The 17,963-nt window shown below is 39.1% G+C and overlaps 1 protein-coding gene across 5 annotated transcripts in view; it reads left to right on the top strand.

The window, feature by feature from the left end:
- LOC137642449 (trypsin Tyr p 3.0101-like) overlaps window positions 1–17,963 on the top strand; it is a 126,927-nt gene that overhangs the window by 59,717 nt on the left and 49,247 nt on the right. Inside the window, exons 4-13 of one of the 5 annotated variants that reach the window (XM_068375012.1) lie at window positions 2,246–2,346; window positions 2,583–2,686; window positions 4,025–4,140; window positions 4,561–4,695; window positions 7,277–7,442; window positions 7,922–8,006; window positions 8,331–8,496; window positions 10,014–10,144; window positions 10,556–10,682; window positions 11,398–11,603. In XM_068375012.1, coding sequence (XP_068231113.1) covers window positions 2,246–2,346; window positions 2,583–2,686; window positions 4,025–4,140; window positions 4,561–4,695; window positions 7,277–7,442; window positions 7,922–8,006; window positions 8,331–8,496; window positions 10,014–10,144; window positions 10,556–10,682; window positions 11,398–11,456 — 1,190 coding nt within the window. In that variant the 3' untranslated portion in view covers window positions 11,457–11,603. Of the gene's footprint in view, window positions 1–1,180; window positions 1,222–1,772; window positions 1,883–2,245; window positions 2,347–2,582; window positions 2,687–4,024; window positions 4,141–4,560; window positions 4,696–7,276; window positions 7,443–7,921; window positions 8,007–8,330; window positions 8,497–10,013; window positions 10,145–10,555; window positions 10,683–11,397; window positions 11,604–17,963 lie in introns of those variants that run through there. The other 4 variants (XM_068375011.1, XM_068375010.1, XM_068375009.1 and 1 more) reach the window with 4 other exon arrangements.

The raw sequence follows: 17,963 nt of genomic DNA, 5'->3' as shown, positions 1-17,963 counted from the left end.
TCTCCTCTTCACTGTGGACAGCAGATCTTTATAGCGTCCTAAGTGTTGTCTCACTCTTCTGTTGACTTCTTCATTTGTGACATGCTCAATGTACGAGATGCCAAGCACTCGTCTGAAGCATCTCATTTCTACAGCTTGGATCTTTCTCTGTAGCTCTGCCGTCAGTGTCCAGGATTCACAAGCATACAGAAGGATGGAAATGACAAGGGCATGCAATAGTCTCAAATTGGATTTGACAGCGATGTTTTTGTCTTTCCAGATTGGGTTCAGTTTTGTTAGCGCCGCTGTTGTTTGCGCGATTCTTGCATGGACTTCTGGTTTGGATCCTTCTTGGCTGATGATTGCACCAAGGTACTTGAATTGTTGGACTATTTCAAGTTGTTGACCACCGACCACGATTTTTGCTTTGATTGGTTCGTCGCTGTTTCTCATTAGCTTTGATTTTTCAGCAGTGATTTCCATTCCGTATCTGGTTGATGTTTCATCCAGATATTTCACGAGGTTGACCAGCTCATCTTCGTTCCCAATATCATCAGCAAACCGAAGGTTGCTGATTGTTCGTCCTCCGATGCTAACTGTGCTCACATGATCTTCGAGTGCATCTGTCATAATTTGTTCAAGGAAGATTATATAAGTTCGTGACGTAGAACTAGTAATATGATTTAACGTAATTCACTTTGGTGAAGGTTAGGATTCTAGGAAATGCCGATATGTTTTACAACACTTCTAAAGTAAGGTTAGAGTTAAGAGAACCTCTCTAAGTTGTATAAGAATCCCTCTTTATTACATTCCAGTTGTATGTTGTCCTATTCCCTTTGAATAGGGAAAATAATACTTGATTTGCCTTTACATAACCTGCTTCTCTCTTCAACCCACCTAAGAGTAACATTAGATGCATATGCATAAAATTTTAGGTAGCAAGGGACTCCCTTGTGTATTTGTTTTCAGTGTAGACATCATTTCATATCTAGTTTACGTTTTCACTGGTGCCTTTTTTCCCAGGACTGTAGGAGTGCTATAATTTTAAATAATTTTCTTGGCATAAGAAAGACTTTTCTATGATGGTGTTTGCTTGTCGGAAGGAGGACTGTTACACTACAAATTGGTCTGATATAACTAATAAGATTCTATCTGAAATATTGCACTTGACATTGCCCACATTTCTTTATTTTATCTTCAGAGCCTCTGGAATGTTGGCGCTGCTCCCTCTCCCAACGGAACGTAAGTAAATTGCAATTTCGTGAAAACTTACGAACAGGATCAAAATAACTCTAATCAGTATCCATCCCATTCTACTATTGAGGACAAGTCTAGTTGCCTATGAATAAAGCAGCTCAAACAGAAACCAACACCAATAAGAACAAAAATAGCAAGTGGTAAAATTGAAAATACCCATAAAATGAGAGGCAGATCACTTTTTAAGGATGATAGGAATAATACCAAGGAGTTAAACAACAAATAAGATTAAAATTTAGAATAAATTTTTAAAGAGCATTTTCTATATATCATATTTCTTTCCAAAGACTTCATATGCCTGTTCCTTCCTAGATCTACACTAACTCTATGGCACGACCTATTACTTAGAAGTGCAACTTCGAAGAGGTGTATTCCTAAAAATAAATTCAATGGTCAGGCCAATGTCAGTGACAGCTATTTTAGGTTGTGTCAATACAACGGATCTTAACATTGATTTGTAGTCAAACCATTCTTTATCTATAGATCCTACCCTTTGCTGTATAATGATTTTATTTTTTCTTATTCTTTTTGTTCAGGACACCTTTCGCCCTACAGCCTAAGGATGCTGTAGACGCCGAATACAGTGGCATGCTGTTTCCTCGATTCTTCGACTCTCTTGAAGATCAATCAAGGGATAGTAAACATGGTAACTGTCTTGTCTAACTTCCCTTGAGAGCTTTTCAGAAAACTTATGGAAATTCAATCTTTATGGTTATTGAGATACAAAAATTATATAGAACTCTTTGAAAATTATCCATAGGGGGGGATCTGCCACATTAAGCAGATGTATTGCTTGCAGATGCAGGTGTCGTGCTACTGTTAAAACATGAAGATTTATTATTAAGCTCGAAGTATTTTATCTCTCGGAAGGTCTCAAACGTTCGTATAATCTCATAAATTCATTATTACAAAATGTCTTCAACGGCAGACTTTTCTAAAACAGTTGCTTCTTATTAACTGACCTGCACTTCCCATTTTTGTCTCCTAACCAAAGTTGGCTCCCTTTTAGGTGGCGTTTACAAACTGGATCCGGGCCAGACCGTCACCATACAATCTCCAAACTACCCAGACCGATTCCCATATCAAGTCAAGAAGAAATGGACCTTCCTGGTATGTTCCAATGCAAAACTGTTTCCTGTAACCTGTCATTTCTGAAATTAATCTTATTTTTTTTGTACCATCCAGCATTTTTACCACCTCAAGTCACACTTCTATCTTCCTCCAAAAGTTTTAAAAGATGTAAAGTATCTAATGGTCTCTATTTTCTTTTCAAAACCTAAGAGGATCATTTTGGTAAAGCCTTTGTTGATGTAGTATCTTAGCTTGTTGTTTTTTGTCTTTTGCAGGGAACGTCTACTTCCTCAACCATATCAATTACTTGCACGGACGTTACACTGGATAGCTGCAAGTATTCTTCCCTGACGATCTGGGGACAAAACCTCCGCCAAATGAAAGATGCAAGTAGTTCTACTACTAATATAGATTGTTCTAACTACCTGTCAATCATCAACCTCTGTAAAGGTTTAGGTTCTAGTTTGAAAAGCTTTTATAAATTCTGAGTCTTGAAATCCTTTTAGTCTCAGATGTGTGCTTGCACGTTTGTTAGGTAGTGAAGTTTAGGGACAACAAAAAAGATTGTAGATAACCTTCTGGAAATATGTCTTTGAAATTGCTAGATATACAAGAAAATACAAATTTATCCAAAGAAGCATGTGCCTAAGTACAATTGTTCGGCAAAAGAGTTTTATGAGTTAGTGGAATAAATGAAAATTATGTTAATGGATATAATGGGACAATGAGGAGTGGTACAAGGTATATCATATTTGTTTGAAGGGAAGTCAAGATAGATGTAGGTTTCATGAGTGGAATATTGATTTATATGAAATTAAAAGGAGCTTGATTGGTTGAAAGTTAGAATATAGTATTAGAAGATATAAGATGATAATTGTTCTTAACCATTAGATATAGATATGAAAGGAGACTATGACGAGGTTATAAGCAACATTTAGTAATTGTGGTTCCAGAGCAGCTTGGAGAAGGAATAAAAATATTAGGAAATTGATTAGGAAAAAGCTTCTGATAGAATACAAAAATAAATTAAAAATTTCATCTCTAATCCTGTCCTACCATTTAACTCCCTATATCCTTCTGAGGACTTTGTTTTCAAATCTCCTAAATCTATTGGAGATTGTTTCATTGACATACCATGACTTAAGTCCACAGAGTAACACCGATCTCACTAAACTGATATATAGTTTCATTTTTATATGTAATTTCAGGCAATTTGATTTTCAAATATTACTTAACCTAGCCATTGACTGATTTGCTTTTTTCAGTCTTTCACTAAACTAAATACTTAAATGATTCTACCTCATTAATCCTTTCTCCTTCCAATGATATTACATCTTCTATTGCATACTCCGTTTTCATCATCTCTGTCTTTCTTCTGTTTATCTTCAGCCCAACCTTGTGTGATATTTCATGCATTCTGGTAAGTAAGCATCACCAATTCAGTCCACTCCTTCTCCATCAGCTCTAACTGTTCTACGCATTACAAAATCCATGAGTTCCTAAAGAAATTGAAGATGAAATTGTTTAATCCTTCAACGACAAAATCCCCTGATTAAAATAATAACTCATTCACTGCTCGAGACTTTGATAATAAAAAGTTCAGCGCAGCCCCATGCTTGGTCCCACGTAGCTAAATAGCGTTCTTGACTCCAGAAGAAGTACTGGTTATATTGATGCGTTGCTAAGATATTTTTTCTTTCGTTTTTTCTTTCCACAGATATTGTGATACACAGAGTACTTTTACGGCCACAAGTGAGAACAATCACTTGAATGTTCGTTTCTTTTCAAGATTCTTGAAAAATTATGGATTCCAATGTACTGTTACTGCTTCAGGTAAAGATACTCTAAAAGTCAACCATTTGTATTTTGTCTTTTATGAAATTCTTATCCTTAGGGACGGTGAGGGATTGAGAACTTTTCTAGACCCTTGAAGTCCCCCCCCCCCTTTTTTTTATTTACATTGAATCATAACCTAACTTCTTTCTCACCTGAACTAATGAAGTTCATGTTGATGTTTCAAATCGTAATTCATATTACCATTTCATATAAAATTTTAGCTTATTAACTTATCTATAACCTCAACTAGATTGTTTTCTTAGCTGTCCATCAGTCTTCTTTTCTCCGTCCGTGTCTCTGTAATATTTCTACTTTTTGAGTATTTAAAGAAAAATATCTTGTGATGAAAGACTTGAATATTGGTAATCGACGTTGGAAAAATTATGTGGAATATTGGAAGGATCATTTTTCTTTCAGAAACGACCACAACAACTTCGACATCAACATCCACAACTTCAACATCCACAACTTCAACAGCCACAACTTCAACATCCACAACTTCAACATCCACAACTTCAACAACCACAACAACACCAGAACCTTATCAATGTCGTAAGTACAGTACTATTGTAAATGTACGAACATTCATAAATCTTAAAATTTTAATCCAATAAAAAAAAATTTAAAAAAAAATAATCACTTAATTGATATATGAAATAACTGCCTCTTCTTATGCATCGAAGCCATTTTTATGTTGGGGATCTGTCTATTGTGATCGATATAGGTAATATTAGTTTCCCAAAGAGGGAAAAAACCTGATGAAAAAAAGGTTTAAGAGGAAGACACTCCTATGAATGTGCAAAGTAAATATCATAATGCAAAAATAGACCTACAGCATTCTCTCTCTCTCTCTCTCTCTCTCTCTCTCTCTCTCTCTCTCTCTCTCTCTCTCTCTCTCTCTCTCTCTCTCTCTCTCTCTCTCTCTTATAGTTCGAGATGATTAGAGATTCATAAAATACATGAAAAAGCTTCAGGCGTTTCAACCAGACTTCTCTCAACTTGGCCTTTTACAAGGACTCATTTCTTCCAAAAATCTTTGCCTTTCTAAAAAGCAACAGCAGTTCCAAACCATCTGCTGTACTTTTGACAAAGAAACACATAGTCAACAATTCCATTGTCTCTCCTTTAGAAATATCTTCTACCTCCAATTCTGTCTTGCCTTCTTCAAGTAGATGTCCAGAATTACATCAAATATAATTACCAATAGCCCGATCAAGAACACCGCTTCCCTACTGTAGATTGCCTCACTGGGATCGAATAATTATCATTATTCACCCTCGAGGCCACGCTCGTCATATTAAGGCACGATATTTAGGGACGTGGTTAAAATGGACAAAGCAATCGCCATTAAGGTAGAATCACATCCTTCAGTGAAAGAAAGAATATCTTTGGCACCACTCCATCTTCTTTGGGGTCAAATTTGGAATAGTCTCCTACATAGATGATGCGTCCAAACCTGCAGTTTTGAGACAAGTTCCCTTTGCTAGTCTTCCACAAGAGAGGCATCTAGGTAATGCCATGACTGTGGGCACTGTACTGTGTACTTCAATTGGTTACCATTTACGGTTCAATTCTAATTTTGATAAAGACTTAAGTAAAAAAAAAAAAAAAAAGACGGCAACAGTTGTTTTATTAAATGTTTTAACTATTTTTATTTTACAAATTAGTCCACAAAGTTTTTGGATTTTCAATTTTAATAATCCTATTAATAACTAATTTCCATTTTCCACCAACTTCCATTATGAATTTTTTCATACATATTCGATGGAGTTCTTAATCGAGTTCATTTACTCTTTTTCTTATATTAACGAACAACATTTTTGAGAGGAATCACTCATTTCTCTATTATGGTTCAATTGCATATCCATATAATTCTATCATAGACAGTAAAAGTAAATGACAAAGACAACGATTGAAAAGTAGTTTCATATAGCATAACCAAAAATAAAAAATCAAGAGACCAGCCTATTATGCTTCTCTTTTATGGAGGTCCCTTCAGTGACACCCGTGTCACTGAACAGTAAATGATTAAGAAAACGAATGCTCTCCAGAGACCCAAACTTCAAATATTCTATGTAAAAGAAACATATAGATAATCCAGTTTAGACCTATGTAACTGTACAATGTCGAAGTCAACTATTAAAACTGACATGCATGACCTGGCCTTAGTATCCCTAAAGGAGACATCATCATCATTATCTCCTCCTACGCCTATTGACGCAAAGGGCTTAGGTTAGATCTTACCAGTCGTCTCTATCTTGCGCTTGTAAGTTAATACTTCTCCATTCATCATCTCCTAATTCACGGTTCTTAGTCATCAGCCATGTAGGTCTGGGTCTTCCAAATCTTCTAGAGCCTTGTGGACCCCAGCTGAACGTTTGGTGAACTAATCTCTCTTGGGGAGTGCGAAGAGCATGCCCAAACCATCTCCATCTACCCATCATTAAGATCTCATCAACATATGGCACCCGAATGATCTCTCCTATATTTTCATTTCTAATCCTGTCCTACCATTTAACACCCAATATTCTTCTGAGGGCTTTGTTCTCAAATCTACTAAATCTATTGGAGATTGTTTCATTGTCATACCATGACACATGTCCATAGAGTAACACCGATCTCACTAAACTGATATATAGTCTCATTTTTATATGTAATTTCAGGCAGTTTGATTTCCAAATTTTACTTAACCCAGCTATTGTTTGATTTGCTTTTTTGAATTTTTCACTAAGCTCTAATTCTAAAGACCCTCAATTGACCATAGTTCCTAAATACTTAATTATTATCATGATTATTATGGAAAATAATTTAATTTTATTATATCTAATAAGGTAAAGTATAGCTTGAATTTTATTTATGCTTGTAAACAAAAGAAAAATCAGACTAGAAACCGTATAGAACATAAGGCAGCACAAAAAACGTGGAATTGTCTAAAAAGAAATCGTGTGAATCTAAATATAACCGTTAACTTCATAATAAGTAGAAACAATCTTATGCCAGCGCTTAGCTAAGGCAAGAACTTGAAGAGGTGGGAGTAACTGTAGACAGCCCACAATATATAAAAGCTTTTAGAATTAAAAAAGTAAATCAATGGAAAACTTTAGTCACTGAAGCCTCTGATCCTCATGCATAGAATGTGGCCGACGAAACCCCGTGGAACGGATTATTGGAGGCCAAGAGACAACAGTGCACGAATATCCTTGGCAAGTTGCGATAACTTTTGGTACATCAACACCAATATGTGGTGGTGCCATTATCTCCGACAAGTGGATTCTAACAGCAGCTTCTTGCGTCGATGGGTAAGAAGTCTCCTTAGGGGCTAATGCTCTATTACTTGGGAGACGCAGAGCTTTCAATTTACTACAGGTCTTCAGCCTAATTCAAGTTAATTTCGTTACTTATCCTGGTATTCTTAATTTCCAGCAAGGCTTTTCTTCAATAAGAGATCTAGGTTTATAATATATTCCATAAAAAATGTTCGATATAATAGACCTAATGTTTTAAACCCTAAACCATTCATTTCGATCTCCTTCGTGCAGAAGTATTCTGAGCCATTCATACAATGTCTAAATTATAAAATCTTATAATTTTACGCAATTCACTTTGTATAAATCAAGTTAGAATATAAATTTTAAAAAAGCATTCTTTCTTATCAAACTATTCTCCAGCAAACGTGAAGCGACTACTTCATTATGTAACTTGGTCTTTCTAAAGACAAACATTCCTTTGTCAAGCAGAAATGACTATTGTCCCAACACTTGCCCTAATGAACTTTCAGACCAGATGTTGCTGTCGTAGTCGGGGAACACGACTGGTCAGTAACAGATGAAACGTCGATAACACGAATGATTGTACCCTCAACAGTAAGTCTATAAACGTTTGCTAATTGGTAGCAAACATTTCTTGATAAAAGATTTTCTTGATAAAAGATTTTCTTTAAAAGAAATCAGAGATTTAGACATTTTTTTTTTACCTTTCGGCTTTTCCTAACAGAGAAACTCTTGCTATATGCATTGCAGTAAATTTTCTTTTTTAACGATGAAAGATGAGGAAATTTGACGTAAATAATGCAACACAATGCAGTAAAATCTTCCGGATTTAAAACTACTTGCTGTAACGGAAGGTATATTATAAAAAGAGACAATGTGATATGGGAAAATAATTTTTATCAATCAATATCATTGCAGATCATCATGCATACAAGTTACAACCGTACTAATGGTGACAACAATGTGGCATTGATCGAACTGCGCTCTGCGGTCAACTTCCTGCCAGACAACACAATCGCTCCCGTTTGTCTTCCAGATGAAGACAATGACTATAGCGATGTGGATGCTACAGTCACCGGCTGGGGTACAGTACTTCTAGGTTTGCATGATGAAAAGGCTCCACGTGATAGGAAATATTTGGTGTTACTCTAGTGTGATTCCTATCATCAGGATTCTACTATAGTGTGATTCCTACTCTATTTTTGGGGTATGAGGTGATTCTTACCGAAGGAGGATAGATAAAACATACTTCTTGACACTATTTCAATGTATTTTATTCTATAAAACACGCTGAAAATCCATAAAAGGCACTTTAAACAATCAGAATTAAGTTCAAAATCTCAATCTTGCTGTCTAACCAGCAGGTTGTGACCTGGGAAGGGGAAGCCCTGCCCTGACTAAAGGTTGTGACATGGGAACTACTAGGTTAGGTTAGGTGGGTTTGTTAGGTTCTGTACCCTTGGTAGGAATCATCCTATAGTAGATTTTAATCCCCATATTGAGGTAGGAACAGAAAATGAGGGTAGGAATCACGCTATAGTTGCACCAAATATTTATTAGACTTGAGCAAAAAAGAGCGGACATTTTTCCCCCCAAAGAAATATGTTGATCTAAATTACAATTTGCGCATGAATCTACCATTTGAATTCAAAATACAACATAATTTTATTCATTAAGGATTACATGAATATATATTTGTTTCATAGTTCTGTATTATTGAAATTCCAAAGTATTTGTCTTTATTTTTGTAACAAGTTTTCTATTATGGACACATAAGTTGCATGTGGTTTTAAAGGCCACTCATGCATGGCAGAGGCAAGAGACGGTGACAATGCCCTTGCGAGCAGGATAATGCCATAAAGACTGACCATGTATACATATGGCCAGTGTCCAAGCCACCTCTCCACCCAAGCTAGGACCAGGGAGAGCCAGGCAATGGTTGCTGATTACTCAGCAGGTAGACCTAAAGGTTACACCGCCTTCATCCTTGACCCCGGTCTGGCAATCACCAGGCAGGGGCGTTTTTAATAGGCCACCACCTATATATATATATATATATATATATATATATATATATATATATATATATATATATATATATATATATATATATATATATATAATTGACACTCAAGCTAGGACTGGGAAGGGCTGGGAATGGCTGCTAATGATGCAGCAGATAGACATGTTAGCTACCCCAAAAAGCAGCTCCTCCCTATTTCACGGGGACTGTGAGGTTATGAATACTAGTGACAAATTTTTCGAGCTGCGAGTAGGCCTCATACTTCAAATCCATGTATCATAAGTAAATCTGAGACGTTATCCATAAGGCTGGCACATCCAACTGGGCTGAACATTCTACTGTAGAATAGATGTAGGATACTTTTGTGGATTCAATTCAATGCATACTTGATATTTTGGCCAAACTACTTTCTGCTTGAAGGAAAATATAAATATCCATTTTGAAATAAATAACCTTAAGGTAGTTAAGATTAAGTGTGACTTACTTCTTCCAATAGATCGTTTGTGATGGAAATTCTCACCAATCTTTCTTTCAAATTCCAGGTAAAGTAACACATTAACAACAATTTAATGTTGCAGGTGGTACCCAGTCTGAGACGCTTCAGGAGGTGGTAGTTCCAACAATGACCAACGCGGCGTGCGCAAATATATTTGCAGCGATCACAGATAACATGATTTGTACAGGAACAGATGATGGAGGTCCTTGTGTGGTATGGAGATTTACAAAAATTTATTTATATTGTAAACTTAACATAGACTAAGTTTCTACCAACTTTCCATTTCTCGTTGAACTAATTGATAATTGAATTGTAAAAATTCATGTTTGTATGTAGTAAATGCAATTTGAATCATTAGATAAGAGTTCTAAAAGAAAGACACATGAATCATCATATTAAAAAGAGATGATTGATTCAAGAGACCATAAGACGCACGGATAGACAGATAAAGACAGACAGACAGAGAGGAGATGATAGCTTGTGTTTTACTAGAATTATGTAATATCCTTCGTGATATTCAAAACAATAGTTCCCTTACAAATCAATTTCTATCACAGCCAGGAGTCTAATTATTAAGACATCCCCATTCCAGTAGGAAATCGATATGATAATTTCTCTTCACAGGGTGACACGGGCTGTCCATTGGTGGCTCCAGGCAACACAGATGAAACTTTCATGGTCGAAATTGGAATTGTCTTCGGGGGTGGTTGTGGCTCTTCCGGAGATCCTACGGTATACACCCGAGTGAGCAGTAAGTAAAGCGAGGCTAAGATAGTTTGAGAGGTTTATATCCGACCAGCATCATGTCCATGTGAATACTGTGTTGGGAATAAATTTTCAAAGTAGACAGACATGATTATGAAAAAAAGAAAATTATAACATAATCCAATGTAAATGTATTTGGCAATTAAATGATATTCATCATTCTAAGAATAAACAGATGATTTATGAGGTAAGTTTAACACTAAATTAATAAATAGAAAACAATCCTGAAAACATTTCATAATATATAGTTGAAATAAAAGCTTTTGAAGATCAAACATCATAAAAGGGGGTCTAAAGTTTCAAAGCTACACTGATAAACAAGTTTCAACACAAAACTTGTAGGTAAGCAAAAGAAGACCAGGCGTTTTCCTAGGAACTAAAATTATTGAAAGGTTTTCAGACCAAGCAGTCCTTAATTGGACAAAAGCACAGCAAATTAAAGAGGTACTCATGTTTATCAAAAAGGAGCTCAAATGTTTTTCCTGAATGTAAAAGCATACAATGTTATGTGGAAGTTTTAAAATTTAAAGTAAAAAAGGAGATGTAGTTTCAAGCCCAGATTAAAGTATATAGCATAAGAAAAAAGTTTTAAACATTTAGATTGGTATGAAGATGGAAACACAATTATTGCCAGGCAATAGTTCACCATTTGTTTTTTGAGAATGTGATGATGAATCAAATTTTAATCCTTTTTTTTTCAGAATATGTCTCTTGGATAAATGAAATCATAGCAGTTTCCGTAACTTGCCCAAGGCCATAAGGAACGTCTCATGGATCACAGCGGACCTTAAAGGAAATCCATCTCCCTGTTTGGACAGTTTCATTTCACTGACTGAGGATTAATGTATTGATATTGGCTTTATAATTATACTCTTCAGTAATTTGTTTTGTGATTACACCATATATTAAACATTGAGCATCTAAGAATTCTTTTAATTCATTTTCCTTTGTTTGATGACTATTATGACAACCATTTGTCAGTAACACACCTGTGTTAGTTATAAATGGTCATCATAAATAGCCACATGTGAATTCCTTAATGAGCTATCATGGTGGAGATGGTTTGATTTCAAGCCTAAGTACAGATTCCTGAATTTGACAAGAATATGTCCTACTGACTTGGAGTGAACTTACATCTGGAGGCAGGGGAGTTCAGCAGTAGGAGGTGAAGCGGTGGCAACATATTCAGCAGGATGCGAAGTGGTGGTGGCACCTACAGGAGGAAACATGGTGGCGGTGTGTTCAGCAGGATGCAAAATGGTGGTGACACGTACAGGACACAGTGGTCGTGCATTCAGCAAGAGGATGTGTAATAGTGGCAGTGAGCTTAGGAGGTGTGCAAACAGGAGGACACATCAACGTTCCTCTGGATACACTGTGGAATCAGAGTGCATGTGTGGTAGGGTGCCACATTCCTGTTGTGGATACACTGACAGATGAGTCTCAGCAGATTCGTAGGGAAGCTTTGTAGGTGTGCGGGTGCACTGCCGAACTAGTAGTAGCTCCAGAATGATGAAATATGTGATCATTCACTAAAGATTTTCTAAGAAAATAATATTTTGCTATTTTGCTCTGGGGTGGTGGGGAAGCTGGAACTGTAGGATCCTGTGAGATAACAAGAAGGGCTGATGAAAATTCAAACCTTGAAGGAGAGTGATAAGCTTCCTCCAAGGATAACAGTGGTGCATGAGAAGATGCATGGTGTACAGCCATAGACTGACGAGGAGTACGATTAGGAATACATTGATTGGATATGTGAGATACACACACGGGACACTTCTGATACAATGAAAGAGAAATCTCATTGGTCTCCCCCATCTGCAATAAAAAGCTGCTTGTATGAGCTTAGCACACTTGTCGAAGGAGACGGGAAATGAGCAGGATTTTCAAATTCTGGTGAAAAAAGAGGCACATCCACTGATGCATTATCCTCCATTGGGTTAAAGGATCATGATCCACTGCAACATTCCTGACTTTGCTAAGGAGGGCACGAGAAACTACAGTACAGTCACACCTAACTCTTTGTGAGGGTTAGGTAAGAGAGACAGGCACAGATTTGCGTGTGTTTGATGCCTAGGGTGGGATAACTCCTACCCTAACAAGACACTGCCCATTGTCTACGGTGTAACAAGAAGGTAGTTCTTAGAACAGGTTAAGAGTAAAAAAAAAAAACCTTGCGCTCTAATCCAGGAAGACTTGTGTGCCACTATCAATAGGTGTTGGAACATAGCTATAAGGTAATGTGCTATGACGGGTGAGGAACCTCCTTTTTTCTGATGCATCCCTCAAGAGCACTGAATGTAGGAGAGGAGAGAAAATGTCACCTCCCCTGAGAAGGTTAGTGATTTCTACCTCCCTACTCGGGTCTTTCTATTACTCCGATCCTACTGGACCCCATAAGTCCATAAATTTTCTGCTAATACTTAAAGGAACTGTTGCCCCTAGAGGGGAAATTAAGCTATGACTTTCTCCGGGGCCACCAAAGTCGGTCAGGCACCCCTTTCGGTGCAGCCATTAATGTGTCCGTAGGAAGTTGCACTTGAGGAGGGGACATGCTGTTTTTCTGAGTCTTTATCCCTGATTTGGATAGAACAACTTTGTCTCTTTTTAGAAATTATTTACCTTTTTAAAAATGCCTGTTCTTATGGCGATTGCCGGGATTAACTCTAGTGGTTTTAGGGGAAAACCCCTAAAGGTTGTCTCAATGTCGGAGAAACCTTTCCACCGAGTCTGCTAAAATTTTGCCACTCTTCTAAGGATGAGGAACCCCGGTTGCAACTAGAGTGAGTTTTCTTGTGAATACTTGAGGGGGAACGCATAGGCTGGGGCCTCGCACTCTGAACTGGCAAACCAAATTGAAAGGAAAATTCTACGTACATCCTTGGATAGTCACTGAATATCTAGTCAATGGAAGGAGGAAAATAGCGTGACGTGTCAATTCACATAGAGGATTAGGGTCGTCCGGGGATTGGACTCTAGGGTCTTCATATTGTCCCCTTATTTTGTGGCATCCTACCCCGGTGAGACAGGTGAGAGTGATGCCCTTTCTAGCAGGAGTGATCCCGACCTCCACTTGTCCTAAAGTTCGAGGCGCCATTGACTTCTTTCTCTGGAGTGTGATTCATCATGTTATCATTGGACTGTAGGGAACAACATCCTGATCGACCAGGAAGACAAGGTGATGAGTCTTGCCCCTGCGATCGTTATGGAGAAGGAAAGTCCGTCGATTCGGCGATTGTCGAGCAAGCCGTGGGTTGACGATAGTCTTTGATCTCGCAATCCTCAGTAGGCACAAGCTGCATACGCGCTGAAAACATTTCCTGTAGAGAGAGAGAGAAAAATTGCAGAATGTTGTGAGACAACGAGATCGACAGAAGGCAAGAAGACTCGTCATCAGCAGAAGTCAAAGTCAGGGTGAACGGGAGTAGACCTTCTCAACAGCTAAGACGTCCGCCGCAGCAACAGCCAACAACTTCTCACACAATGTCGCCATGAAGCGCTGAGCAAAAAATAAGTAGAGGATTAAAAGTTCCTCCCCTCCGAGGGGGAAGAATAATCTAAACACGCGAACGGGAAAGGTAACTCCCAAAAGGAGTCATCAGTACAAAGGAATCCTTCTGATAACTCGTAGAATGAACATCGACATTTGAAACCGACACATTACCAAGTAATGGATCGTCGCGTAAAAACACAAATCATATCTGTAAAGAAAAGAATGAGCGTAAAGCAATAGTGGTAAATGGCTAAGCCTTGAAGGGAGAGAGAGAGAGGAGACGTCCGCTCTCTACCAGCCAAATGTAAAAAGTGATGTGGTTTATTGAACCGTGAGTAGATATAGGAGGCTGGGTAGCCCCCAGCCACCCCCTACCTAGCCACTGTTAGTGGTTAGGTAGGGTTGCCACCTCGCACTTAAAATCTATTGGCTTCTTTCCAGCTACTCTAGAAATATATCCATATAAATAGCAGAAAGTTTGTTAGTATGGGAACAATTTCAGAGTTCATTTAAAAATCATACAATCAGACTGACAGATGGTGTATTTTAAGGTGTTTCGAACGTTATTGATGATGATACCTGGCCCAAACTTATAGCTTTTCAGATATGGTAGTTGACTCACCAAATTCAACACCTATGGATTTCTGCCAGAAATTATTGTTAAAACCCTTTAAACACCACAAAATGCACTAAATAACAGTCTTATTTTCTACAAACCATTTACAGTATTGAGCTATTCTATAATTTTACAGTTTCATGTACATTATGTGCCTTGTTAACATTCCTAGATTTATTTCTAGCCTTTTTATTGGGACAGTACTCATAGGACCTTCTCTGCCACAGAAATAACATTTAGCATTCTTAAATCTACCATTATCTTCAAACTAGCTGCATTTACCTTGAGCCTTACAATAATGACTGGTAAAATGACAGAACTACACAGAACTACATTTCCAATAGAAAAAAACAAATTTTCCTACAGTAAATATGACAAACTTATAACAGAGTTTATATTTTTCCTAACATACAAACCCGAATTCTTTACTATAGGAGATATTCTAGCGCGAGCTGGAAAATACGGCAGAAAAACCCCAACAAGGTCGTTAACGGCCGGACAGGTAATTACCCACCTGTCAGTGGTGGAGGACCGCCGGTAGGTAACTGCTGTTTACCTTCAATCGGATTCTAGTTAGGACTATCCTAGGGGATAGTGATGGAGGGAAGATTTGTGTAAAGAATTCGGGTTTGTATGTTAGGAAAAATACAAACTCTGTTATAAGTTTGTCATTTGTTCCTACACTAAATACAAACCCTCATTCTTTACTATAGGAGACTTAGTCTTGAGGCCAGGGTGGCCAAGGAGTTCCCTATCTTTAGGGAAGATAGTCCTCAGACTAGACTCTTTCCCGAAGGAAGGATTGCCAAAGGCAACATTTCTCCCCTCTCTATGGGGAAAAGCGTAGGTTTAATAATTTCTCTCTCGCGAACGAGGGAGAAGTCCTCCCGAAGGAGGACATCGCCTAATGCAAAATTTCTCCCAGATGTATGGGAAAAAAGCATAGGCGTGATAATCTCTCTCGCGGACGAGAGAGAAGTTCTCCCGAAAGAGGACGTCGCTTAAGACAAGTTTTCTCCTAGTTCTAGGGAAAAAAGGTAGGCGTAAAAATCTCCCTCTCGTGTAAAAATCTCCCTCTCCTGAATGAGATAGGAATCCTCCCGAAGGGGGACTTGGTCTAAGACAAGCTTTCTCCCAATTCATGGGGAAAAAAGCACAGGGTTAATAATCTCTCTCGTGAACGAGAGAGAAGTTCTCCCGAAGAAGAACATTGCCTGAGACAAGCTTTCCCCCAGTTCTATGGGAGAAAAGCGAAGGCGTAATAATCTCTCTCTCGCGAACGAGAGAGAAGTTCTCCGGAAGGAGAACATTGCTTAAGACAAGCTTTCTCCCAGTTCTAAGGGAAAAAAGCGAAGGCGTAACAATCTCTCTCTCGTGAACGAGAGAGAGGATCTTCTGAAGGAGGGCATCGCCTAAGGCAAGTTTTCTCCCAGTTTTACGGAAAAAACGTAGGCGTAAAAATCTCCTCTCGTGAACGAGAGAGAAGTCCTCCCGAAGAAGGACTTCGCCTGAGCCAAGCATACTCTCAGGGAGAAGTTCACCCCCGAAGGAGGCATAAGCCGTAGACTTGCTTTTCCCCAGCTCCAGGGGAGAAAGCACAGTCTTCGGGGACAAGATAGCAGAGGTAAACTCATTGAGCTGTTCACAACTCCTTACGAAGGAGGGAAGGTTGCTGACTGTCTGAAGTGGGGAAACTTTCCCTCGGAAAGGGAATGGATCTTTCACGCATTCCAATTCCGAGGAAGGTTATCACTCCCTCATAAGGGAAGGATCTCTAATCCCTGGAGGCGAACCTCCTGTCAGCAATCCAAGTTTCCCAAAAAGTTGATCAAGTTGCAGGTTGACAACGAGTGTTACCTTGTAACATGGGCAGCTCATGAGCTGCCACATGAAGCGCAGGATAACGAACATAGCGGCCGAAGCCATCGGCATCGCGTTCTACATCGCTGCTATCTAGGTTTTTTCTTTTAGCCTCTGTAACACGTTTCCCTTTTCCCTTCTGCTCTCAACAGAAGAGAAGAAGGGACGAACCCCTGCATCTTCTTTCGAGCTTTCCAAAAGACTCGAAATCCTTAACTCATTAGAGAGCAAAGGAATTAGGGAGGTTGTCCTGTCTGAAACACGGGAGCGAGGGATTGACCCCGCGAATGTATGATCGGAGATTTGCGTGTATAGCGCTAATTGCGTGCGAACACCTGCGTGACTGGGGTCTGAAGACTCTGCCATAAGAGTAAAACTCCTGATCGTTATGGCCGTAGTGTTGGATGGGCGTACGCGAACACTCCGCGTGACAAGAGTCCGAAGACTCTCTAACCTAAGAGTAACACTCTTGATGTGTCTTACACAAGGTAGGGCAATCTATACAGACATATAGACTGACTTGTGTCACGAGAACCCGAAGGTTCAGCGTGATCGTGCGGGCCCTTAGAGGTTGTGTTGCGAGAACCCGAAGGTTCAGCGTGAACGTACGTGCCCCTAGAGTTTATGTTGCGAGAACCCAAAGGGCTAGAGCAACGGGAAAACGGAAGTCTTCCTTGTCACGAGACACCGAAGTGTCAGCGAGACTAAATGTACGAAAACCCAGGGTTTCAGCAACTAGCTGTGAGCAAACGAAGGGATAGCGCACCGGGAAACCAAGGTTTCCTTGTCACGAGACCCCAAAGAGTCAGAGATCGCTAATTCAAAGGCGAGAGCGATCTCTCTAAAGATAGAGAGAAAAGCAAGGAGAAGCGTTCTATCTGACTTTTTCTAGAGCGGATGGAGACCCTCAAACTGATATGCGAAGAAGAGGGTTCGAGGTTAGGATATGCTTTGCCCTTGGCCGCACTCCTGGTTTCTTAGATGATCCCTCGCACGACGACGACAGCAAGGCAGAACGATGACGAGACGGATCGTTCTTCTCAGGTTTATGGCACGAGTGTATATAATCTCGAGGCAGGAAGTTTCAGGGAGAGACAGAAGGCGAGAAAGAGCGAGAATGATACCGTCTCTTCCTATTTCGCCTGTCTCTTCGGTGAGAATAACTAGGTGAAGGCGTAAACGGGCGTGCAGGAGTTATCTCGCACATCTGTGCCAGCCATAGGGCGCGCACGCAGGATAAAATTCCCTAGCGTGCACGCATAGTGGAATCATATGGGGCGCGCGGGCGAGCGCGCATA

The sequence above is a fragment of the Palaemon carinicauda genome, chromosome 6 (assembly GCF_036898095.1).
Source record: "Palaemon carinicauda isolate YSFRI2023 chromosome 6, ASM3689809v2, whole genome shotgun sequence".
NCBI lineage: Eukaryota > Metazoa > Arthropoda > Malacostraca > Decapoda > Palaemonidae > Palaemon > Palaemon carinicauda.
Note: the sequence above shows the minus strand (reverse complement) of the source record. Positions and strands in the feature narration are given on the sequence as shown.